Source organism: Lactuca serriola, chromosome 3 (genome assembly GCF_051521515.1).
Source record: "Lactuca serriola cultivar US96UC23 chromosome 3, Lser_US96UC23_V15, whole genome shotgun sequence".
Lineage (NCBI taxonomy): Eukaryota > Viridiplantae > Streptophyta > Magnoliopsida > Asterales > Asteraceae > Lactuca > Lactuca serriola.
This window is the reverse complement of record NC_136410.1, coordinates 224,650,587-224,668,890: the sequence shown is the minus strand read 5'-3', so window position 1 is coordinate 224,668,890 and position 18,304 is coordinate 224,650,587. Positions and strand designations below refer to the sequence as shown.

Sequence of the window (18,304 nt, the reverse complement as noted above, 5' to 3'; positions counted from 1 at the left end):
AACAATCGTATCATAGCAATCAAAGTAAACACAACTATTACATTACAATATGGATATTTAGATCTGTTTGAAAACATAGTTTGTATACATCGATATAAAAAAAAGATAAAGACGAGACTCCAAAATGCTCCGTCTTCTCCAAAAGCTGGCAAGGGTACCTGTCTATCATTGTCCTTAGAATACAAGTGGTTTTGGAAAAGTATCAGCATAAAGTTGGTGAGTTCATAAGCATGTTTTTTTTGTATTCAAAACTAGTCATTAAGTTTCTACAAATGGTTTCTTTTCATTATAAGTAAAATGTCGTTTGTATCGAAAACCATTGTTATGAAGTTCTGAAATATGTATGCATGCTTTCCAAGAAAATCTAATATTTTCTAACATGTTTGTTGATTACTATATGAAAGTTTGTTCTTGTTTGAAAACCGTGGCTACCACCAGTATGTAGTGTATGATCTGTTCGAAAACACTGGCTACCACCATTATGTACAGTAGTTTTATTACTTAAAATAAAACTAATGGTTGTGTCCTTGGAATACCCTCCAGTAAGTAGATAGATAGTTTTATTAATGAAAATAAAACTATAGAAGAAGGAAATCCCGTAAACAAAGGTTAGTTTATACTTATTGTGAGTCATATAACCATACTAATATGACCGGTGACTTCCTTGACGTTTCTTCAGGCGCCGTACAATTACAAAATTTGTCACCCCAAGCGTGCCCACCTAACTGTAGCTAACATTTCATGTGTGGGATTGTCGATCCCGAATAGATCTATTCATAAAATTCACGCTCTCCCTCTAGGAGACTCTAGTTATACTAAAGGTAAGGATTTACTGGTACCCCGAGAGGCGTAATGAAGATAGGTCTCACTATCCTGTATTAACTAGTTTATGTATGCTTTGATTATTCTCGAGTTCGAAATCATTTGTTATGGTGTAGAGTATAAATAATTATACGCAAAATAATTATTTAGCAAGATACTCTAGTTTTATGTATGTAGTAATGGATAAGCTAAATTTGTCATAGTTTATGAGTTTGAATCTATGAAACCGGTACTGAAATCCCCAAACTGTACCTATTATAGTGTGACTGGTTTGTTATGTTCATGTACTGTTTGGAAAAACTATGCAATTAGGTTTAGAAAACTTCCCCTATGCTCTGCATAATACAAAAGGGATAAGATATCTAAATGTTTAATGTAAGACCATGGTAATTGCATCAGTTTTTAACTTGTGAAAACCATTATGTTTGGCTTGTATTCCCCCCTCCCCCCTCAAAATGTTTAAAAAATGCAAAAGCGTAGGGGTATGAACTCATAGTTTAACGTAGGATTCAAGTGTATGATCGGTTATGAGTGCTGAGTGTCAACTGATGTTTCGTTCGCAAGTAGATCCTATTAAAATATAGTAGCACATATATGCATTAGATTAAGGTATTCCATGACTAAACATGACGGAAAACCACCCTAAGGACTGGGAAATGCTTGAACTAAGTGTTGGAGCCATAATTGATCGAACGAGGGAGGTGTATGGCCACAAATTAAAGGGTTTTGGTGTGAGTGCACCCAAAGTGTGCGGCCAGGGTGTGTGTGCGGCTGCATACGGGACTGTGCGGCCGTACAGAGTGTGTACGGCTCAAACCAAGTCGATTTTTAGGTGCTTTAAGGCTCAAACCAAGTCCAACTAGAAGATAGGGGGCCAAACTCTCACTTTGGAGGGTCTTTAAGGTGTGTACGGCCACCTTATGAAGGTGTGTGGCGTACACTTTCAAGTGATGAAGAACACGAAGAACACGAAGAGTTTTAGGCTTAGATAAAGGTGTCTTACCAGTATAACAAGCTGAATGATGGAGTACTTCACGTTTTTAGGCCTTTGGAGTGTTCTTGGATGAGGATTCTCGAGAGAGAAAGTAAACAGAGAAAATTGAGCCTAGCCAAAGAAAGGAATGAATGAAGGGGGTCACCCTCTATATATAGGGGGAGTGTGTAGATGGGGGATGGGTGTGCGGCCGTACACACATCTCAAGAGGGTGTATGGCCCGGTTTTGTCCCAATCCGACTTGTTGACTCATTCCTAATCTCATTCCTAGCTATACTCGGGCTTAGAATACTTAAACGAATCCTTAAACTGCGTTAAAAGGTAACGAAAATTGAATTTAATGTTGATAAAACTGACTAATCTTACAGAATAAAATTCCGGGTTGTCACAACAGACAATTACAACATTGATAGAAACTTTCACTTCCTTTCCCATTGCTAAAGCTAGAGTGATTAGAACACAATTGCAATAAACATAAATGACATAAAATTGAAATGGCTCTTATGGTGCTTTTGTTCTTAACATGCTTTTGCTTGTAACTGAAATGACTCTTTTTGGGCTTTTCCGTGAGGGATTTAGCTTGAACACAAGAAAAACAACGAAATTTAAAATGGATAGATTTGAACAACAATCTAGACCTATAGATTGAGGTTCTAGAAAACAATCAAGACCTATTGACTGAATTCTAATCAAGATCAGGACAACATCCTTCAAATGATCAAGTTCAAGTGTAAGCAACAATTCTAAGGGTATAAACAATGTTCAATCTTTCAATTTTCAAAAGTGATGATCAAAATACAATACTTTGGCAGCTATATATAGCCCACCAATGATCAAATACGAATTTAAACAAGACTTAAATGAAACATTAAATGACCTAATTATCAAGGGGGATTACAACTTGATTAATAAAGTCTTCAATCAAGGAACCATTATTGCTAACTATTGGAGTCCAAAACTGACCTCCACATTTATTCTAGCCCCTTCCGACTTCCGTCCACATCACCATGCCAACAAAGCATGCCATGTCAGCTCCCATACCACCCTGCCACGTGGATAATGTTAATTCAACATTATTATTATTTTTGGCTGTCAAGTCCATATATATATATATATATATATATATATATATATATATATATATATATATATATATATAGACAATATGTACAATGAATAAGGATATTATGTGGATGATATTCCCTTGAGTACAATACACTCGAAACAAACTCAAAAAACCAAGATGGCATCGGTATTGTTTCACTCAAATCCATCTTAACTTCAACTTCAATCTCAATAGTCATATCACTTATTTTTATAAAATTCTATCAGAATTCATCTACATTTTAATTTGTTATGTAAAAAGAATAGATTGGAACTAAATCTGAGGTGCAAGTAGATCAAACAAATATGGCTAATTAATATTTTTTATTTTATATGTTTTTTTATTGTTTTAAAAATAACCAAACATATAAAATTAATAATCTTTGTACTCTATAATTAGATATTAATATAGATATATATTTTCATGCAAAACAAAATATGTTACAACATTCATATTTTAATGATTATAGTTTTTATTAAATTGTTACTATTTTATGTTAAGACTTTGTATGATTAAAATTACAAAATTAATAAATTTCATGGCTTTTTAGGCAATAGACATTTTCTAAAGAATAAAATAAATATCAAAATAATATAATTATCAAATTGTAAACTAAAAAATTATGAAAATGTAACTAAATAATTAAACGTCTTAAAATTACTATTGAACTAAAAAAACACTTTAAAGGGTAACAAAATGTCATTTTAGAAAAAAAAAAAACATTCTAACAGGGAGAAAAGGTTATTATAGGTCACAATAGTATTTCAAAACAAAAGTTAAAGTTTGTCAACTTTGACGACGTTTTTTTCTTTAATGGTATTTTTAAAATATTTTAGATATCTTGTTACCCGATTATGACATTAACACTTCTTTTCCTTTGTTTTCTCTTTCTATTCTTCATTGAAGACTTACATAAAGTCCTCCTTATGATCTTATTAGCATCATGCACTTCAGTGTTGTAAACAACCTATTCTCAGGGCTGGTCCAATGAGTTTTCGAGATACCAAAATAATTCCCTTTTAGCTTATATATATATATATATATATATATATATATATATATATATATATATATATATATATATATATATAAAAGGGCATCACTAACACAACATTAATCTCATTTTGAACAATACAATTGATATAAAAATAATGGATTTTCCTATTTTATTATCTTTCATCACACTCCTTTCTGTTAAAAAATCAAATTTTAGAATAAAACATATAACCAATCAAAACCTAATTTAAATTTTAAATAATCCTAATCAATTTCAATCAATGAACAAATCACTGCCACCATCGACCTTCTTCATGCTAAGAATCTCAATCTACCTCTCTATTCCTCATAAACCATCAGGTGCATCAGTTTTTTCAAGAAAATAATAAAAACTTTGCATCGTTTTCTTCTTTTAATTAAGAAAAAACAAGAAAGGGGGGAAATTTAAAAATTTAGACACAAACAAAAAATTTCCAGCTATACACATGCATTCCGCGGAGGACCCTCCACGGACCTCCGCCGAATGACGTCATCTCTGCGAAGTAGTCAAAAAATAGGTTGTTAGCCTTTTTAATCATGCTCTGCGGAATGGGTCTCTGCGGATACAATATAACCTCCGTGGAGAGAGCTGATTGGATCTCGTAAATACCTCGCGGAGAGGTCGACGAGGAGCTCCATGGAGAGAGTAATGCCTCCGCGGAGGGAGCAGTTTGGAATTCATAAATCAGTCCGCGGAGGGGTCGACGCGGAGCTCCGCGGAGAGAGTAATGCCTCCGTGGAATGTGAGGTTGGAGCGGATTTTGAAGAGTTTTTTGATACAAAAGTTTCTTTTTCATATGTTTGTTTCATTTTGGTCGATAGATCAGTTCGTTTTCATTTGATTTTCAAAACCAAATATGAGTTTTGTTATTTTATGTACTGGAGGTTTTTGGCAGATAAGTAATCGGATTAACACCTACGTTAGACCAAAGTTAAACAACTTGGGTTTACTGCTTCCGCCTAATTTTGATTGTCGAATATTGATTGATTTGGTGAAAAGTAAGGCTAAGGTGTTCAATAGTAATATATCATTGTCATTTCAACACCCGGTTCATGGGTATGTGATGAATATTTTAGATGAAGCAGATGTTCATCAACTCATAAATGTAATTTCTGAAACGAAGGAGATTGCGCATTTGTATTTAGAGGTGTTTCAGGGATTGGTCGAACAGACAGAAGCGGCTGAGAAAGTTGTACCATACAATGTTGAAGACATTGTATCTGATAATGTTGAAGATTGTCAAGAAGAAGAAACTGTGGCACTGAATACGGTTGAAGAAAAATTTTTATATGAGTTTGGAAGATTGGCTGACAAAGCTTTCTTAGACGGTGATTGTCAAATGAAGGATGGTCAGAAGACGAGTTCACACGGAAAAAAAGCTTCAGACATATTTTACGGTATGCCTCCCATACCTGATTGTCCTGATCCTATTGTTGAACCCGAACCATTTCACAGTTTAGGTCCAACTGATGATATGTTTGTTCATCAAACATATGACAACAAACAACAACTAATTTTTGCTTTGAGTCTTAAAGAAACAAGAGAAAAGTTTCAGTTTAAGACCAAGCATTCTAAAAAAAATCGTTATGAGGTATATTGTAAAATTAAGAACTGTAGTTGGCGTTTGTATGCAAAACGCCTTGATCCCACTGATGAATTTGAAATCAGGACTTTCAACAACGTGCACAGATGTTCGTCATTACAGATACACCCTAATCATAAGCATGCTAATAAAAAAGTCATGGGTACTATATTGCATAAGATTATGGGAAAAACTCGTTCCAGATTTTGGAGGCCTAATGAAATATCAAGGGATTTGAATGCTTTGCTGGCAATCAACGTAGATTACAAAGAAGCTTGGCGTGCAAAACAATATGCTATGGAACTGTTGTTGGGATCCTCTGAAGAATGTTTTGCCAAACTTCCTATTTATTTTCACAATTTGAAGAGGCATAATCCCGGTACAGTTGCGTATATTCAAACAGATTCTGAAGATTGTTTTGAGTGTTGTTTTTATGCCATTGGGAGCACGGTAAATACAAAAAACTTGTTATTTAATATATAATTTTTGTAAACAAATTATAGAGTGTTTATGTGTTCCATTTTTTATATATTGCAGATACGAGCGTTCAAAAGTTTTTGTCGTAAAGTTATAATTATGGATGGTGCCCATTTCAAGGGTGCTTTTAAGGGAACCATATTGCATGCAGTAGCTATGGATGGGAACAACCAGATACTGCCCCATAAGCACGGAATATGCAAAAAAGAGAGTGGTCTTACGTGGACATGGTTTCTTGAAAAGTTGTATGAATGTGTTGGTGATTGTCAAGAATTGACTTTTGTAACTGACAGGTCCGATGCAATTCGCGTTAGTATTGAAAATGTTTTTCCACATGCTCATCATGGCTTGTGTGCTTTTCATATACTAGGAAACATAGTACACAAGTTTGGGAAAAATGATAAAACAAAAGTGTTGTTTTGGAGGCTTGTGAAAGCTTACAAAAGAAATGTTTTTGAAGAATTGTGGTATAGATTTAGTTCTACTAGGCTGCAAGTAGCAGCGTATCTAAGTGAAATTCCCCGTGCTAAATGGACTAGAGCATATTCGTCGTCGAAACGTTACGATTAGATTACCTCGAACAGTGCAGAGTCCATGAATGCTTTATCTGTAGATGCAAGGAAGATGCCTATAATACCCCTTCTTGAGTTCTTCCGACGTCTTTCACAGGAATGGTGTTACAAGCGTCGCATCGAAGGAGGTATGAATTTTATTTTGACTTTAATTAGGTCGAATAATTAGTTAATTATATATATCTTCTTTATAAGGAAACGTTCAACAGTGCTAACCGAGTGGGCTGAAAAAGTAGTTAGTAAAAATGAAGAGCGTACGACAGGATGGTCCGTTTCTGGTGTTTCAGATGCACTTTATGAAGTTCATGATTTCAAACATGGTGGCATAGTTGATCTGAGGCAAGAGACTTGTACATGCAAATATTCGGAAGGAACTGGGTTGCCTTGTGGTCATGTGATAATGGTCTTGAAGCACTTGAAAAAAACTAACTTCGGACATCTGGCTATAGATGCTTACAAAATGGAAACATACCGAAGTACGTATGAGGAGCCGATTTACCCCCTTCCAGAACCGTGTGATTGGGAGATTCCTACTGACATGATGGTTTTGAAACCCCCGATAATGGATACACGTCAAGCTGGTAGACCGAGAAACAAAAATCGTATTCCGTCACAAGGTGAGGAACCTATAGTAAGAAGGTGTAGTAGATGTGATAGTACAACACATAATGCAGCGACTTGTCCGACATTGGTCCCAAAGAAACAAAAAAAGGCTATAAAAACTAATACGACATCAAGTAGTAACACAAAAGGAAAAGGGAAAGGGACAGAAGGGACTCAGGAGACGCTAGAGACGCACGGGACACAAGACACGCGTTGGACGAGTGGGACGTAGAGAGAAGACTTTTGTTCAACGTTTGATTTGAATGATTGATGTTGTATTTATAATTAATTATGTTTTGTTTTAGAGGACATTAATTTGTCTAATTTGAGCTGGTGTGTTTATTTTAAAGATGATGGGTAATATTATGATTATATTACTGCATAATTACTAGTAGAATAATAACTAATACTCGAAGTTAATACATTCAACAAACTAGAAACATATAGTAAACGTACAACAACGGTAATTAACTTAACGGAATTGCAAATGATACTTTTCTTTCTCCATTGTTATGTAGTCGTCCCTTATTCTTATTTTATCTTCCATATGGTCCTTTTGCCTACCAAGTTCTATCAATTCTGTATCCTTGTCAGCAAGCCATTTTTCAGACAGTTTGAGATTCTTAGTTTTTTTATCCATTCCTCATGATCTTTGATTTTTTTTTGTAATCGTCATCCTTTCCTCAACATCTTTGCACTCCGCCGCAAAGAGGTCATGACGTTCAGTGAGAGCACGAGACGAGTCTTTATCTTTTTTTTTTGTTGTTCTTCAGCCCATTGTAGTTGTTGCAAAGTATCCTCCGACATATATGGCTCTCTTAAATTTGGTGATGGTGCAAGAAAACGGTCAATCGGATCACAATAGAAACAATCAACTTCGTTGCACGAGCAAATATACAAAGATGAAGATGAAGTCATTTTAAATTTAAAAAATTATAACTCTATACGAAAAATCCGACGACCATCCATGACTATATATAGTCCCTTCCACTACGCAGAGAGTTGTTGTCAGTTCGTAGAGGTTTTTGTCAGTCCGCGTTACTGCGTTTGTCAGTTCGCATAGTTTTTTGTCTAGTCGTTGTCATGCATACGTATTACAATTATGAGAATAAAATTATTTATTTAAAGGTAAACATTTTTTATTAAAAAGTAAAGAACGCCAACAAACCATTACAAGTACGGTAAACATAGAACTGAATACAAACAAATATTCGTTGTGATCCATACAATAAAGTTCAATTGAATTGGCATGGAGGTAAGACTACAACACTTTCGACTGGTTTTTCCCAATGCCTAAGGGTTGGAATAGGATTGACCGTCTCAGTTTGATAAGCATTTCGATACACCGTTGTACTTAACTTTAAATTTACCATTTGATGGATTTCTGCAGTTTCGAGTCTGTGTAGTGAAGCTATAGCATGCTCACAAGGTATAGCACATTTTTGCCATTTACCGCAACTACAAATACCACGGTCTAATTGGACATATTCGGTTGTTGAATACTTAGTCACTTCATATCTATCGCCAACAATATGTGTAATCCTACAACCATCCGAGTGGATAAATCTTTTATGAATCACCTTAAGTGCATAAGGGGTTAGAAGATTATGGAAATCCCCTGTGAAATCAACTGAATCAATAAAAAAAACTTATAATGTCATAACGTATAATAAACATATCAATTCACCGTTTTAATGATGTCATAAATTATAATTACCTCCAAACGCAGCACGTAGAAGATACACTGCTTACATCGAGTCATGAACCATTTCAATGATTGTCGTTATTGGAAACTCATGCGTGTTTGTTTTAAACCAATTGACAAGATCGGGAATGTCAATGAATTTAACATTGAAACGCACTCTTGGAAAACAATCCCGTACCCATTTTGCAATGGGAATATTGTCAAGTCAATGAAGATCATTCCCATTTACCTCAGTTTTTAAATTGTTCAAACATGCATAAAATTGAGATAAATTATACGCTTTACACATCTTCCAAAACAATTGTTCTACGACTGTATTGCTTCCGATGGAAGCGTGTATTTTTTCGGCTATATTTTTACAACAATAGCCATGATATGAATCAGGGTAGACTCTGTGGACTGCAAATTCTATAGAATCAGACATATGGCTTATGAAACCAAATTCTGTATTGTCACCTAAACAGTCTTTAAGCCTCCTCATGAACCATAACCATGAATTGTCACAGTTTATGGTTCCCAAGGCAAATGCTATGAGAAGGGGTTCATGATTTCCATCTAAAGCAACAGCAATGTACATGGATGTTACATACGCCCCAATTAGAGGTACTTGACCAACGAATATGATTGGTATCATAGACATCAAAAATGTACGAATCTATAAGTCAACATAAGAATATTAGGCATATAACAACTTGAAATAACTAAATATTTATTTACTATAAGGGACTACATACCACGCATCCCAATGCCACGAAACAAATTTGGAAACGATTGTACTGATCCTTCGTAATGTACGTGAAGGTGATAGAATTGCTTCTTTGCAGATTATGGAAAAAAGTCGGTAGGCTGGAGAAACTTTTCCTTAATACTTGATTGACTGAACTCATTTTCACAAGTTTCGACGCCTTGTAAACTTTCGTCATGGTTGTCCAATTTATAAGGAATTAGTATACATTATTCCGCAGAACTTACTTGTCTGTCCGCGTAAGTTGTTTGTTAGATAATGTTTTTTGAATGTATGGTTTTGTAACATTTGTTGGTCAAATATTTTTTGTAAAATAAAGGATAAATACCATATTACATTTAAATAAAGAAATACAAGAACAATACAAAATGCAGTTCTACTTAAAAAAACGGTACATTTTTCAAAAGACTCCTAGGGGCTTCAAACTCGAAACTCTCTCCGTTGCTAATGGATGTGTATTCTTCTTTAGCCACCTTCAAGATCTCTTCCTCAGTATCATTGACACGATCGTCTTCAATCTTATTATAAAGATCGTTGAATAACACAACTTCCATTTTCAATTCATACCATTTTGCAGCTATATCAAGCGTGTTGCGATGGTTTTGTATAGTGGTTTCAGCGTCAGTGTTGAAGATATTCGTTAGTTGGATGAAAAACATTCTATCCTCCAAACTGGTGTTCTCTTTGACATTAATATATGCACGAGCTAGAAGGAAATACTCATTAGTGGTCCATTGGTTTGAACCCATTGTAAAACATACAAAGCACATGAACTAAAATACCTTAGATGAACTGATACATTGTTGTTTGTCATTTTATATAGACTTGTTAGTCTGCGTTAGTGCGTTGTCAGTCCGTGTTACGGGGTTGTCAGTCCGCATTATTGCGTTGTCAGTCCGCATTACGGGGTTGTCAGTCCGCGTTACTGCGTTGTCAGTCCGCGTTACTGACTTGTCAGTCCGCGTTACCGTCTTGTCAGTCCGCAAAACTGTTTTGTCTGTCAGTCCGCGTTACTGACTCGTCTGTCCGCCTTAACGACTCGTCAGTCCGCGTTAAGAAACTTTTTATATATATTAATCGTTGTCAGTCTGCGTTACTGACTCGTAAGTCCGCTTTACTGACACGTTAGTCCATGTTAAGATACTTTTTATATATATTAATCGTTGGCAGTCCGCGTTACTGAGTCGTCAGTCCGCGTTATTGATTCGTCAGTCCGCTTTACTGACTCGTCAGTCCGCGTTACTGACATATCTTTGTATAACATATGTTTGTATATATATTAAACGTAGTGTCTATATGAAATTCAATTCTTTAGTTGATAGTAGATCAATTAAGAAATGGCGTCCAATGTACCAAGTTCTTCGAATGCAACAAATCCATCTAATGCAGCCTCTCCAACAAATTGTACACTCCATGGACGAAAAAAGAGTTGTTGGTCCTAATACAAAGTTGGATTACCATTTACGAGGGTCTACCAGTAGTGGCTCCCCTGAATTGCCTTGTAGGTGATGAATGGTCCCGCTTAATAGCTTTGTTCAACTATCAGGTCGGGCAAGGACACGAATGACTAAAACCTGATATTGTTAGTAAATGGATGGATTTAAAGTTTAAGGTCACATGGTTCAATCGATGCTATAATCATGAGAAAATGCGACGCTCTCAAGCAGATGATGAAGAACTTCTTGAAGATGTGAATGGATATTACCTATGCGAGTTTGATGGACATGATTTCGAGTATACGGACGTTTGGAATCTGGTAAAAGATAAAGCTTTTTCATGTAGATGAGTATTTTATTTCCAATGTTTTATCTAATGTTTGTTAGTCGTAAGAAACCTTATTTTTATGTAGACGACTCTATTGTAATGTCTTCATGTTATTTGTAATGTTTATTTTGTTTGAATGTATGGTTTCGTAACATTTGTTGGTGAATTATGTTTAAAAAATATAAAAGATAATTACAAGATTACATACTACCAGAAGTGACACGATTACATACTAGAAACAAGTATTTAATATTAATATATATACAAAGTTCCTAATATCAACTTATATAGTATCCCGAATAACATTTGCCATCTTAAATGCAGCTTCTCTACATGTCCTTGAAATCGCCACTGGTACCCCAGAAACAATCATTTCCATAAACATGCATACAAATACTCCACAATCCCCTCTTTTAAGACTAAATTCTTGTTGTGGGGCGTCTACAACATCAACAAACTCGACCTTTGCATTGTCTCTGTGTCCAATGGGGAAATGGTTCCAGTACTCAATGGCATCCAACTCTGAGATAATACTACCTCCAAAACTTTTGAATTCTCCATTAGTTAAGTACGTTGAGAAGTAACCCACAACTCGTGCTGAATCAAAAATTTCTACTTTCCAGGTATCTAAATGTAGAACCGCCAAAAACCAATGGGCATGCACAACATTTATTACAAATATAACCTGCAAAAAAATATAAATTAAATACTAGTAATTTCAGTAATATTATATATATAAAATAATAATTATTAAACTTAACTAACTGTATCCACATCCTTCCATTTAGGACAACCTCCAAAACCATCTGCTACATTCCTAAATAAATATGATTTTCCGGGTTCCAAATTGATTCCTTGAGGATATAGAGTCCACCGAGCGTTCTTCGGCTGCCTTTCCATCAACAGGGATCTCCATATAGCAATATGTTGTACATTTTAATATAAAAATGTTAGAATTATTTATATAGATTTTTGTCTAAAAAATAGTTAAAATTTTAATTAAAGGAATGTTACCGTAGAAACTAACCACCCTTTGTCACTAACAGAAAGTAACCTCGCCCAAAAATCCATATCTAGTGGGAGGATATGTAACCTATGTTTAATGATCAGTTTGGGAGAGATTAAACTCCATTCTTGCCAAAAACTCATCGGACTAGTAGTATAAATACTGTCCAACAAGAGATTGTTTGAAGGAACGTCACTACTCTCTGCATTGACAATGTCCTCATTTGTTTTTTTAGGACTCTCCTCTATTTTTTTCTTCCTTGTCTTGCTAATTTTCTTTAATTTTGCTGTCGATTGCACCTAAAAAATCAACATGTTTAATCATTATCAATAATGTAGTATTTTTTAAAAATACCAAGTTTAAGATATGAGTTTTTTACGACTGTGAACGGAGTGCGCTGATACCATGCTGGAGCCCTCTTTCGTTGCGGCCTAACAATAGGAGTCACTATTTTTGTGTCATGTTCACCCAAGTTTGGTGACGGCTCCGTAGGTGTAGGCGCAACTTTCTCCTCCAAACCAGCATAGTCGAATTGCGTATCATGGCAATATGCTTCTTCACCCTCTTCGTTTATCATCTCCTCCTCTTCCTCATCTTCCTCCTCATCCTCTACAAACCGTTTGTTTGGCTCATCTTTTTCTTCTAATACACGGTCTACTTTAGATGATAATTCAGCCATGACGCCTAGTAGACCTTCACTAATGCCCTTGTGCTACTCTTCTTCTTCTTTACCAACCTTGTTTCTATTTCAGACTGTTGCGAGGAAGAAGCATTTGTGGCAGATTCAGTCGAACATGTATCCAACTTGTACATACTTCTACGAGGAGGCGACTGAATAGCAGGTGGACTATTTCGGACCGGACTATGTTGCGGTGGAGGAGACTGTTGCAGTGGAGGAGACTCTTCATGGTTAAGAGTCCAATTCACGTATCGAACATAAAAGGGCAACATCAGCTCCGTCTCATTTGCCACCACTTGAATAGGTTGGTTGTTAGGCTTCAAAAAATTAAAATTAAAATCAAATTGTTACTTTAAAATGAAAATATATGGAATTTGTAAGTATAAATAATCCTTAATATAAAAAGCATACCACAAACATGTTGATTATTCTACAATAGTTGTCCCAAGATAACGGTGCTTTACTTCTCCAAAACCTCATCCTTGGCAATTCTGTCGGGATGCATACATTAAAATTGGTTGCCTCGGGGAACGTCTCCAAAATCCAGATCTATAGAAAGAAGTTCAATGTTATTATCGTATAAAAACAAAACAATAAGTAATTAAATTTATTAGAAAATAACCTTAAATGGCAGCATAAAACCAGGAACGGTATACTTGTGTATTTTCTTGGATTCGGGATTGGCCTCCTTTAATTGTCTAAATTCTACTATTTTTTAAACATTCCACGCATCATCCGCGAAGTATACCTCCAAAGATACGTACACCATGCAAACCAACAATATGAATATTAAACTTATTAAACTTATTATTATTATTATTATTATTATTATTATTATTATTATTATTATTATTATTATTATTATTATTATTGTATTCTATTAATACACAATATCTAAATGTAATACTTGTTCCAATCATCTCTATTATCAGCAAGATTGTATATTGCAGCGGGAATGCACGTTTTTACGTCCCGTCCATGGAGTCCCTTCAACACAAACACTAGCTGGATAAGCATCACAACATCTTCATCTTCAACTTCCAAATATTTAGGAGACATAATGAAGTCTTCCAAATCTTTCAACCGCAAACGTGCATCAGAAATGTCTGGTAACAAACGAGCACGAAGACTTCAATTTGACCGGCCTTTTTCGTCGTAGAGTAAATCCACATAACGACCAACTTTTAGACCACAAATGAGAATATATTCCGTTTCACCAAATTGGAAATGCCTCCCTTCTATATCAAATAAAAACCTCCCCATTTCAAATACTTCTTGAATCTTTACTTCGTGCAACATCATCAGATGCACAAGTAATGGATCACCGTGTGGGATATGCATCCCTAAAAATATTCCAAACGGCGAAGCTTCGAATAATTGTCGTTGTGATTGTGTTAGCTGCGGAAAATACCTATTAATGATGGTACCCACTACACCTTTTAAAGTTAAATCAGCTTTTTGATTGAGGTCTAAGTGCTGCAAAACATAATATTTAAATTTGATTTCATATAACAAAAAGATAAAAAAAAAAATCTACAAAAATAGTTTTAAGGTCATTCCGCGGAGGCTATAGGTCATTTTGTGACATCCCCAAAATCTCGGCCAGAAAAGACCGGTTTCATTTGTGCTTCTTAAACATTATCAGAGTAAATCCTTTTGATTTTAAAAGAGATGCGGAATTTGTTCCCAAAAACAAAACATGATAACATAGATTTTTATCAAAACATTTCATGATGAATTATAATTTCATTCCATAATCAAAAACACAAGATGTCATGTTTTGATACAGACCATAAAGCATAAACGATAACATTACAAGTCATTCAACAAATATATACATATACAGACTTGTAAACAAAACAACTTGATGATTATCCATCTTATGCCCTCGCGCCACTTCTTGTAATACAAAGAAACTGAGTGGGTCAGGCTTGGGAGCCTGGTGAGCATATAGGGTTTTCAACCCACAATAAATAATTAAATTAATATTCATCAACCAACAATAACCTAATTACCCATTCCCGTTATTCTCACTTTATGTTCCTAAAATAACTAACACAAGGGACCTAGTCTAAGAATATTACGTCGGGGCGACAACACATGCTTTCAGGGGTTTCCCGACAATATATGTCAAATAAGGCAACCATGGGGGGATGGAGTACAGCGAATGAACACCCAAGTTCATTAACACCTACAGGTGGCGAGCCTGTTAGTGTTCCACAAGACTATCTAGAAAAGTTCGTGGCCATCATCTAAACTCTGCTAGATGACTGAATCAAAACAACATCGATGCCTCTCATCTGTTTATCACACATCAACTATCTACCCATGTTCTACCCAACAAATTAGTAGATAAAAATATTTATTTTTATACATAGTTTAAAACCTGTATAGTATGCTTTAATCAATACATATTCCACATAACAGATGAGGCACACACACATAACACGTATTTTATAGAGAACAAATCAGATCTATGAGATAGAAGAGAGTGAATATACATTCACACATATAACAAAAAAATATATACACATAGCATGTATTTTATATAAAATACTTCATAATAATGTGTTGGAAGAAAGTAACTACACACTCACCTGATCAAAAGATGATCAGACAGCACTACGGCTTGCAGAAGTAGTGTTTCTCCGTAGATCCGGAAGATTTTCACAAAAACCGGGATCCTCACGGGCAGGGCTTCGACTCGGGAATAATGCTCTTCGGGATCCTCGGGACTTCGGATCTTGCTTCGGCGCTCGAGAATGATACCGGGGCTTCGGGATATGATTGGCACGCAAATCGAGGCAAAAACTAGAGAGAAGAAAGAGTTTGAACAAGAGAAAATGGCTGGTCTCGGTTTCTATTTATACGCTGGGGGTCTGGAATTACGTTGGGCGTAATTTCCAATTACGCTAGGCGTACTCAGTACGCTGGGCGTAACTTGGTTACGTTGGGCGTACTTTGACGTCACTATATGCGTCAATTGGTGGCACTCGAGTATTGGTCAGGCAACTTGCAGCCTTCTGAGTACGTTGGGCGTACTCAAATTACGCTTGGCGTAATTTGACTCGTCAAACTTCTAAATTGCGTAACATTCGCATACGAGCTCCGTTTTCGACGTTCTTTATTTTCACGCGTAGGTGAGACTACGCTCTACAACATTCGTTTAGACTCCGTCGGCTACTTCTGACTTTATTTTTATTATTTAATTTTAGTAGGCCCGGACAGGAAAACTTGTTTATAAATTAATAACTTCTTCGTCCGACGTCCGTTCTTGGCTAAGTTTTCATTGTTTCGCTACTAACAACGAGATCTTCGATTCCCGTTTAGATTGTTTCGGCTATAAACCGCTCGATCTCAAATCAAGGATTCGGGCTGCATACTGCCAAGTCGAAACTTCAAAAAATCATAACTTCGTCATACGAAGTTAGATTTGGGCGTTCTTTTTATGCACGCTCTCGGTTTAATGAAATCTCGTTTAGATAACTAAGGCTAAATATTGCTCTAACGTAAATTTTACTTTTTACGTCATTCAGCGTTGCCGGTTCTGCCGCGAAATTTTGACAGGTCATAACTTCTTCGTTATAACTCAGATTTCGGCATTCTTTATATCTTCGGAATCCTTGTTTCGACCACTACATCTTTATGGAAAGATATCGGGCTTATCTCATACTTTAATTTTGACGCTTATTTTATTCTTAATTCATTAAATTATAATAATTAAGAAAATAAACACATGATTCACATAATTCACAAAATACTCAATTATTTCATCATTAATACTTTAAAAGAGTTACATAGGTTAACCTAGACTATTACATCAAGGATAATGCCTAGCCTGGAAACGCGGGCGTTACAATTCTCTCCCCCTTAGGATGTTTCCATCCCCGGAATCACACATCAACAAACAAATGCGGATAGCGACTCAGCATGTCACTCTCCGTTTCCCAAGTAAGATTTGGTCCATTCGAATGTTTCCAACGGACAAGCACTAATTCAACCATCCTGCGTCGATGCTTCTTAGTCTTTCGGTCAACAATTGCCTCCAGTTCTTCAATTAACCTCTTGTTTTCATCAATTCTCAATTCAGAAATTGGAATTATATCGGGAACTTCTCCCATGAACTTCCTCAAATAACACACATGAAAAGTGTTGTGAATACCACTCAGTTCTTCTGGTAGTTCTAGCTTGTAAGCTTGGTTCCCAATCCTTTGAAGAACTTTAAACGGTCCAATAAACCTTGGACTCAACTTTCCCCTCTTTCGAAATCTTATAAGTCCCTTCCAAGGCGAGACTTTAAGCAAAACCGAATCTCCAACTTCGAAGGTCGTCGGCATTCGCTTCTTGTCAGCATAGCTCTTTTGACAATCCTGAGTTGCTAACATTCTTTCACTAATTATTTTCAACTTTTCAGCGGTTTGATGGACCATCTCGGGTCCCATAAATAGCTTTTCTCCAGCCTCAAGCCAACAAGACGGCGTACGACACTTTTGTCCATACAAAGCTTGATAAGGTGCCATCTTTATGCTCGAGTGGAAACTATTATTGTAGGAAAATTCTACTAAAGGTAAGTGTTCAACCCAGTTACCTAGGAATTATAGGGTACATGCTCTCAGCATATCTTCAAGTGTTTGTATCATTCTTTCACTCTGACCATCAGTCTATGGATGGTAAGCTGTACTTAAACACAACTTGGTACCCATTTCCTCTTGTAGACTTTTCCAAAACCTTGAGGTGAAACGGCTGTCACGATCTGACATAATCGTTAACAAGACACCGAGAAGCCTCACAATTTCCTTCACATAAGAATTCGCAAGCTTATCCATAGACCATTTCTCCTTGGCTGCTATGAAATGCGCACTCTTAGTAAATCGATCAACGACCACCCAAATCATGTCGTGACCACTTTTCGTTCTGGGTAGTTTAGTGACAAAATCTATCGCAATGTCTTCGCATTTACCCATAGGAAAAAGGTAAAGGTTCTAAACTCCCATATGGTTTCTGATGTTGTGTCTTGACTCTCACACAAGTCACACACTCGACCACATACTTTGCAACATCAAGCTTCATCGTTGGCCACCAGTAGTAGGGTTCAGGTCCTTATACATTTTAGTGCTTCCAGGATGAATCGAGTACATGGTTTTGTGAGCTTCTTCTATCAGAAGATTTCTTATCCCTCTGGACTTAGGTACCCAAATCCGACCTTGGAACACC

The 18,304-nt window shown here is 35.9% G+C and overlaps 1 protein-coding gene across 1 annotated transcript; it reads left to right on the top strand.

Annotated features, from left to right (window-relative positions):
- The first annotated feature begins 6,610 nt into the window (after positions 1-6,610).
- Positions 6,611-7,423, top strand: LOC145096061 (uncharacterized). The gene is made up of 2 exons (XM_079033834.1): positions 6,611-6,716; positions 6,798-7,423. The coding sequence occupies exons 1-2, from the start codon at positions 6,611-6,613 to the stop codon at positions 7,421-7,423; spliced, it is 732 nt and encodes a 243-aa protein (XP_078889960.1).
- Positions 7,424-18,304: the final 10,881 nt, after the last annotated feature.